This window comes from Solanum pennellii, chromosome 5 (genome assembly GCF_001406875.1).
Source record: "Solanum pennellii chromosome 5, SPENNV200".
Classification (NCBI taxonomy): Eukaryota; Viridiplantae; Streptophyta; class Magnoliopsida; order Solanales; family Solanaceae; genus Solanum; species Solanum pennellii.
In genome coordinates, this window is record NC_028641.1 from 38060939 (window position 1) to 38069889 (window position 8951).

General features: G+C 36.1%; 1 protein-coding gene across 1 annotated transcript; it reads left to right on the forward strand.

Annotated features, from left to right (window-relative positions):
- The first annotated feature begins 1011 nt into the window (after positions 1 to 1011).
- LOC107019461 (pentatricopeptide repeat-containing protein At3g24000, mitochondrial) lies at positions 1012 to 8221 on the forward strand. Its single transcript, XM_015219958.1, is given in 10 exon segments — positions 1012 to 1153; positions 1156 to 1389; positions 1392 to 1705; positions 1707 to 1751; positions 1834 to 2004; positions 2112 to 2205; positions 2518 to 2794; positions 2796 to 3001; positions 3004 to 3059; positions 7532 to 8221. Coding segments are annotated over 10 exon segments (2229 nt in total).
- The last annotated feature ends 730 nt before the right edge of the window (positions 8222 to 8951 follow it).

The window sequence follows — 8951 nt, forward strand, 5'->3', positions numbered from 1 at the left end:
AAAGTTCAAATATTTTTAAAAATAAAATTTGTGGGTGGGGACTGGTAAGGGGTGGTGGGTGGGGGATGTCGAGGGTAGTGGCGAAAATGTTTTTATTCATACCAAACACACCCTAAAACATGCTTAACGCACTTTAAGAAATGACAATAGTAGTACATGATTTGCTTATTTTACACAATTATTTATCATCCAATATAAAATTAAAAAAATTAAAATATATAAGTAATAAATGTACATTTAATTAGATGTATTTTTAGGGAAAAATAAAGACTTCACATTTTCAAATATAGAGAAAAATAATTAGCTTTATAGAACATAAAAAGGAAGAGAAGTTACAATACAATTGGTAATATCATGAATTTTGAGTGGACAAAGTTAGAAGCGTAACAAATTTTACTAATACATATTTTAGCCATATTTTTACTGGTTAAATATGTGTGTCAATCCATATTTTACCCATGTAAAAAATCACTCGTCCAACTTATTAAATATGGACGGGTTACCAAAATATGAGCTTATTTATGCACAACCTTATTTAATCTTTAAAAATAATTTACTAATTTAATGACAGAAGCTAAGGATCATATAAGAAAAAATTGTTTTGGAAATAATGGAGTTAAAAGTGAACTTACCTAGCAACTGTGACATTTTTTCGAGACAATCAAATAGAAAAAATAGACATGAATTGGGTGGACATAAGAAGTATTATTCTCTCAGTCGGAATTTATATGGCTTATTTTTTTTTAGTTTTCAATTAAAATAACACATTTCTATATTTAATAACAATAGAACTTCAAATAATCATTTATCCTTAGTGAAATAATTTTATCACACGTATATGTATAATTTATTTTAGACAAAAATTGAAAACATTTTTTTTCTTAAGTTTTGTATTGTTAAGTCAAACTAAGCCACATAAATTGACATTACTAAATACAGGTGACCTATTGGTTCATATATTTGGTCCGCTTATGTCTAAAAGGGACCCTATGTTGTCTTGGCGAAGCACGCATGATGAGCTACGTACTGGACAGAACACAACCATAGATGAGATTTGCAAACTTCCCAGCATTCCATTGTTGGACTCTATTTTGGCACTGCCAATTCTCATCCCAATCCCTCTAATTGTCGAAAGAGCAATACATGAATATGGAATTTCATCTTTCGATTCATCTGCATACACCAATGTGCTTCAAAATTGCATAAAGAACAGGGATTTCATTGTTGGAAAGGCACTCCATTGCAATATTTTAAAGAGAGAAGGATGCTTAGACCTACTTTGCCAGAACATTTTGCTCAATTTATATGTTAAGTCTGAGTTATTACATGATGCAGTTCAGCTGTTCGATGAAATGTCTACTAAAAATGTGGTTTCATTTGTAACATTACTTCAGGACATTTGCAGGCAGAGGAGTATATTACAGCTGTTGAATTGTTTGTTAGATTGCATAGAGAAGGTCATGAGCTGAACCCATTTGTATTCACAACAATCTTGAAAGCGCTTGTGGGTATGGATGAAGCGGAGATGGATTGGAGCATTCATGCGTATATTTATAAGCTTGGATTTGACTCTATTCCTTTTGTCGGCACTTCCCTTGTTGATGCTTACTCTGTTTCTGGACTTGTTGATTTTTGCAGGGACGTCTTTGATGGCATTATTGACAAGGACATGGTTTCTTGGACAGGGATGGTTACTTTCTATGCAGCAAAATGATTACTTTCAAGAAGCTTTGGGATACTTCTTGTTAGTGCGAATCTGAGTTGAGATGTTAGCTCGAACTTGATATGAAGTTTTGATGATTTAACAAACTTATCGATCTAACAAGGAAACAGATCCTTGTTATTGGAACTGCTGACAGTGAGATGAATGGTAAATTCAGTGTAAGGTATATTTGTGTGCTATCATCAAAAGGGGGGAAATGTTATATTCTAGGTGTTTTAATGATCCTCAAAAATGCGGGGACCTGGTCCCTGGCAAAGTGCTCTCGTCTAGATACAAATGGGGTACAGCAGTATAAGCTATTATGTTAGTTGGTAGGTGAAAAGTGTAGTTTCCTACACCAATAAGAAGAGAGGACGAGATGGTATGTTTCAGTATCTCACAAATGTAGGGACCTGGTCCCAAGCAGAGTTTCCTCCATCAGAGGTTGGTGAGGCGTCAGCGTGCTACACCAATCAAAATGGAGGAGGGTGTTTGTCTAAAAGGTAATAACTCTTTATGTTTGATATATTTAAAATGACAAACACCATATTAAATTCATTCATCCAAAGAAGGAAGTATCTAGCAAGCCTTTTCAAGAACTCACAGAAAAGTTTGTAAGAGACCTGGTCCCCGCAAGACTGCGACATGAAAAGGTGAAAAGACAGCTCTCAGAAAAGTTTTCACCTCTGATGCGATAGGTGCACAGTTTTTCAAACAATAAGCTTTCAGCCAATGGAATGGTCTCAATAAATTTGTAGTGATCTAAATTATCTCTTTCCAACAAACACAAATTTAGCATTTGGAAAATGTTTTAGTGAATATGTATGCAAAACGTGGGAGTATTAAGGATGCTCGGTTGGTGTTTGAAATGATGATTGAGCATGATGTTGTAACATGGAATGCTACGGTTTCAGCATATTCCGTACATGGTCTTGGGAACGAATCTCTCAGTATCTTTGAGAGAATGCGTAGAATGCATGTCAAACATAATCAATTAACATTTCTTAGTGTCCTTTCAGCATGTAGCAATTCAGGATCTTTCTATCGAGGATATGCCGATCTCTCTTTGATACTGGATGATTATGGTATTGAATGTCGAGAATTATACATGCATGGTATCACTTTTGGGGCGGTTAGGTCACCTTGATAAGGCTCATAAACGGATCGAAGACATCCCAGTTGAGCGAAGTGTCATGGTATGGTGTGCTTTGCTTGGTGCATGTGTTCTTCATAATGAAGTTGATCTTGGGAAAACAGTTGCTCAGCGTGTGCTTGAATTGGAATCACAAGATGAAACGACTTAGTGTTGTTATCAAATATGTATGCCACTTCAAAAAGGTGGAATAATGTAGCTTTTGTCCTATTATAATGTACATAGACATATTTTCCTATAGAATACATAGCACAATCTCAACACAATCATAGATAGAGATATTTAGGAATTTTCTTATTTTGTTTTCCTTAGATAAATTACATGTTTTCCTTAGATAGATTACTTGTACACCTACAAATAGCTCTCCTTTTTGGATTAATAGAATAAGCAAGATTGCTCCATTCACTCTGTATTTTACATGGTATGAGAGCGGAGATTCTTTTTGTTTTTTTTTAGTTTTTCCAAATCACTGTTGTTGGAGAAAATTATCCGTAAGTGACTTGGTTGGTCACATCTGCTACTAGGAGGTACTTTGTAACAACCCTAAAAACAGATATGCTAAATAATGCTTAATGTGCCTAGAATGCCTACGATTAGACTGGGTTCACACGGATCGATGCGCATAGAACCAGACCTCTGAACCCTTACGACAGCCAAGCCAACTAACTTGGAGAGTTAGTCGATCTAGGAAAGGTTTGGTCCAACCATGTAGGGCTCTCGAATACGAAGAATTACTCGAATGAGTCTTTACCGAACTCAAAAAGGGAAAATCATAGTTTTTGAGGGCCTAGGGGTAAAATGGTCTTTTTGCAGACTAAGGGTAGTATCGTAATTATCCTAAATATATAAATAATTATTTAGTTAATAAGGTGGAGGGGAATTTTTGGGGAGAGAGGGACGAAAGTTGGCTCTTGAAGTGAAGTTTTGCTCCACCCGAGATCGAACCTAGGTGGAAGCAATGAATTAAAGTTGTTTTTATTTAAGCTGGTAAATTAATGAAATTAATTAATATTATTATTTATTGACTGATTTAAAATAAAAGGGAAATCAGATTTTTATAATAATTAACTAAACATTATTTGACTAAGTCCTAAACTAGACCCCTAAGCCTAAGGTAACTCTCTCCTCTCACGCTCATCTCTCTCTCTCAGGTCTCTATAACTCTCATTCACGTTCTCTCTGCCAAATAACGTACATAAACAGTAGGTAAAACAAAGTTCTTCACACTTTAAGAACTCACAACGAAAAATAAAATCAAAACGCTAAGCAAAATACGTTAGGCAGAGGGAGGGTTTTCCATCAAAAGTTTGGTGTTGAAAATCGGTTTTGGACATGAGTGTTGGAGAAGGTTTAGGACGCAAATTCAAGGTTTGAACGTCATAAAAGGTATGGTCTCTCTTCTATCTTGGTCCCTTTCCCAAGAGACCCCTTAAGGTTCAGAATATTCAGTCCGAAAACTAGAGTTGTTCCCCATTGCATGTCCTTGTCACTAGCTCCCATTGATTCTTAGGATGGGTATGTTTGCTGGTAGATATTAGGCGTCTGTTATGTTTTCGTGATGAACATGTTCATGTTTGTGTGTTTGAAATCATATGAATGACAACTTATGTATTTTCGGAACTATGTGTATGTGTGTGCAAGGATGTGACCGTGACTAATGTTCTCGGATTGATGCTCCAAAATTGTAATGTTATGGTTGTTATTTTACGTGCATAAACCTATGTAAATAGTGATGTTCATTTAAGATGAAATGTGCCTGATTTGACTGATAATCTCTTGGCTAAATGAATCTATGAAAAATGCACCCTAAAACGTATTAAATGGTTTACGAATTACCCTATGAGTTCAAGTGAAAATGTTGAAGAAAGTGAGCTGAAATGTGACCAAATTTCAAGCAACTTACAAGTTTGGTTTTTGGCTAAACGTAGATGAACAAATCTAAAAAATTAATTGAGTGTAAATTAGGTGAGGTCACTAGAATTCGAACCCGCGACCTCACCCGTGAGATACACTAAAAACGTGAAAAGAAATGGGGGTTAAAAGGATTCGATCTAGGGTGTATTTGGCTGAAAAATAAAATACAAAATTAAGAATGAGAGGACAAGGAATCGAACCCACAACCTCTCGGTCAGAATATAAGAAAAACTAAAATAAAATTAATGTGAGGCGTGGGAATCGAACCCACGACCTCTAGGCAGTAAAGGAGAATTAAAAGAAATGTGAAGAGAAAAGAAATGTGAGGCGTGGGAATCGAACCCACGACCTCTAGGCAGTAAAGGAGAATTAAAAGAAACATAAAGTGAGGTTGTGAAAAGGAAACATTGATGTTGGGGCTCGATCTAGGGTCCCAATGTCATGTTATCGAAATTAAATAAAAAGAAAAATGTAACGTGTTGTCCAAGGGATTTGAAAACCGGGTTCCCTTTCCCAAATTCCGTATTGATACATAAATCATACGTGAATTAAATATTCAAGAATAATGCTGCCTACTTAGATCGAAATCGAGATCTTGTCATACACACAAGATGCATAAGTCTTGTACCACATAATCTTAGGAAGATATGAATCACTTAAACGAACTATGAATGAAGCCTCATGGCTTTTATGTATAGATCCATAAGTCTATCATGCATTTGAAAATAAGTGAACCTAAGATGTATGTAATAAAATGATGGTAACCCTAGAAGGGTTAAGTAAGAGTGTAAAACACACTAAATGGCCTAGTGCATTGGCATACGATGAAATGAATATTATGTAATGAAATGATGAAACCCTAGAAGGTTTAAGTAAAAATGTGAAACACACAAATGGCCAAGTGCATTGGCATATGATGAAATGAACATTCACGTAAAAAGGGGTGAGTAATTATGAAGAACAAATGTGCTAATGTTAATGAATGTGTTGACAACATGATATGAGGCTAATGTAAAAGATGAGAGCAATCTCAAATGAGCCTAAGTAAATGTTACCAAAAACATACTCACCTACGAGAGTGTAAAGTAAATGAAGAGACCAGTCTCTATGAATACTCTAATGAAAGTATTGAGATTAACACACTTAATACTAATGATGATATGATAAATCATATGTTGAGCTATGATGTCCTCATACTAGAAGCCAGCTTCCATGACGTATGAGTTGAATGTAATGGAACTTTATATTGAGCACCGATAGATTAGCTATGAGCTGTGATGCCTTCTTTCGGGAAGGGCGGAGGTTCACGTACCTCTCATGAGATGAGACTGTCCGGTATATCGTGTATGGGTCTCCTTATATCTCCTAGTTTTCGAACCTATATAGCCAATATAGGGATCTGGCAGGGTTCATTCCCATGTACGCTAGCATGTTTTGGGTCACTTTGGCCAATGATTCCACCTCTTTTCGGTGTGGGGGAGACACTGGATTTCATGATTCTCATATGATCTATGTCGGTTAAATTTAAAGTTCCCCATGAATGAACGAGGCCAGCCTCAAATGATGCACATAACGAAATGAATGATACCAGAGGTGTTAGGATAGGATAATCAAAAGGTGAGATAGACTAAAGTAATGACACTAGGTTATTCTTGATCATTGCACAGCAAACCTAATGAGAGTCTTAAACTACATCCTAAGTATAATTGGTGTTTACACTAGCTTATGAATGAATGAAATGAAGTACGTAAGAATGAATGAAGCAGACTCTGTCTTTGCTAAAGAAGGCTCCCTAGTTGAGGTCTCATATGTTGATCCCTCATTTTGAGAAGTCTTGATGTCAAGTCCATGATTCCAAGGTGTCATGGCTTATAAACGAATGATATGAAAAATGTTATGTGCTATATGCAATATGTTATGTGCTATGTGCAAGATGTTATTGTGTGCAATATCATAAGTATGATGATGCATGTTACTCTCATGGCATGACTTTCCTAATCCAAATTCGGAAAGTTCGCTCACTTTTCTAATCCAAATTTGGAAAGCTCACTAACTTTCCTAATCCCAATTTGGCAAGTCTACTGACTTGACTTTCCATAATCATGTTGTTAGGAAAGAGCTTTTCTTAATCATGCATGTCCTTTGTGTGTGCTTGCATATGCCCATACTTAGTACAAGTGTGTAATAATACCATACAATTCTACAATTTTAGATGCAGGCACAGGTGGAATTGGTAGAATCTCATGCTTTCGAGGATGTCTATCGTTATTATCTAGCTTAGAAGTAGTCTATAGCTAGTGGAGCATGTTCCACTAGTGTATCTTTCCGGTTTTGTTCAGACTTTGTATTGGTGCCGTTTTGGCAAAAATATGTTAACGCAATTATGAATTGTTTCTTTCATTTGATTACCTCTATATTAGATGGTTTATTTGTGAATGCCTATGATGTTAAGTAGTATATATACATGTATGTTAAGAAAAAAAAAGTTCAAATTTTCCTCTAAAATTAACCTAGATGAAGTAATTTTATACCTACATCCTTCAAATTGTTGATGGTTAAGTATTTTTTTAACCATTGTTGATGACTTTAGTTGGGGGACTTGGACTTATCTCCTAAGTGCTAAGTCGAATATTTTTCATGTCCTTAAAACTTTCTTAGCAATAAGAGAAGGAAATTTTACAGAAAAGTCAAAAAAAATTAGATCAGATAATGCCCTAGAACTTGGGTCTAGTTTGGAAGCTTCGCGATTTCTTTCTTCACAGGGTATTTTCAATCAAACTACTTGTGTCTACACCCCTCAACAAAACGGAGTTGTTGAGAGGAAACACAAGCTTTTGTTGGAGACTTGTCGAGCACTTTTATATCAATATAATTTGCCTATTTCTTTTTGGGGTGAGTATCTATTGACTGCAACTTTTCTTATTAATAGATTTCCTTCCAAGATTCTTCAACACAAGAGCCCTTATGAGATTTTGTTTGGTACTCCACCTTCCTATGAGAATCTAAGATCTTTCGATTGTGTTGCCTATGCTTGCACTCTACCTATTCACAGATCCAAATTAGATCCTAGGTCTATTTCATGTATTTTTATTGGATATCCAGCTGGAAAGAAAGATTTCAAGCTCCTAAACCTCAAATCAATGCAAATGTTTGTTTCTAGAAATGTTAAATTTCATGAAGCTATCTTTCCTTTCATTTCTCAAACTACAAATCCTCATTTCTTTCCTGTCAATACTCCGTTACATGTTTCGGATGACTCTATCCTTCCAGTTCCTACTCCTCCAATTTTTCCGTTTTGTGATACTTTCACTTTTTCTTCTTCTGAACACTCTCCCTCTCTTGCATCTTTGGTGTCCCCCAATCGATCTTCTTCTCCTGTTGTTCCTGCTACCCTCATTCCTACCAGAGCATCTAATAGAGCACACAAAACCCCTAGTTACCTGAAAGATTAAATTTGTAATTAGGTCTTCCTTTCCCATGTTACTACATCTTGTTTCACTACTCCTATTCAACATTTTGTGCTTTCTTTTTATGCTTTGTCCTCTACAAATCAAGCCTTGCTCAACTCCACTTTCTATATCTCTGAACCAACTTCATATTGCCAGGCTTCACTTCATCCTGGTTGGCAAATGGCTATGACTAAAGAATTTGAAGCTTTAAATTTAAACAAAACCTGGGATGTTGCTATGTTACCTGCAGGAAAATTGGCCTTGCCCTGCAAATGGGTCTACAAGGCACAATACAGGGCTGATGGTGTTCTAGGAAGGTTAAAGGCTTGTTTGGTTGTCAGAGGTGACATACAAAGATAGGGTATTGATTTCACTGAAACTTTTTCACCCATAGTCAAGATGACTACTATCAGGTGTATCCTAGCAGTGGCGGTCAAGTTAGGTTGGGATCTTTTCCAATTGGACATAGACAATGTCTTCCTGCATGATGATTTGCAGGAAGAGGTTTACATGAAATTTCCCACCAGGGATGTCACCCCCTTCCCCCAACCATGTTTGCTTATCAAGGAAATCGCTATATGGGTTACGTCAAGCATCACGACAGTGGTATGCTCGACTCACATATGCTTTGAGTCTTAAAGGATATTCACACTCTCTCAACGATTATTCCTTATTTTTCAAAGGTTCAGGCAGTCTTATCACTATCCGAGAGGTATATGTTGATGACATATTG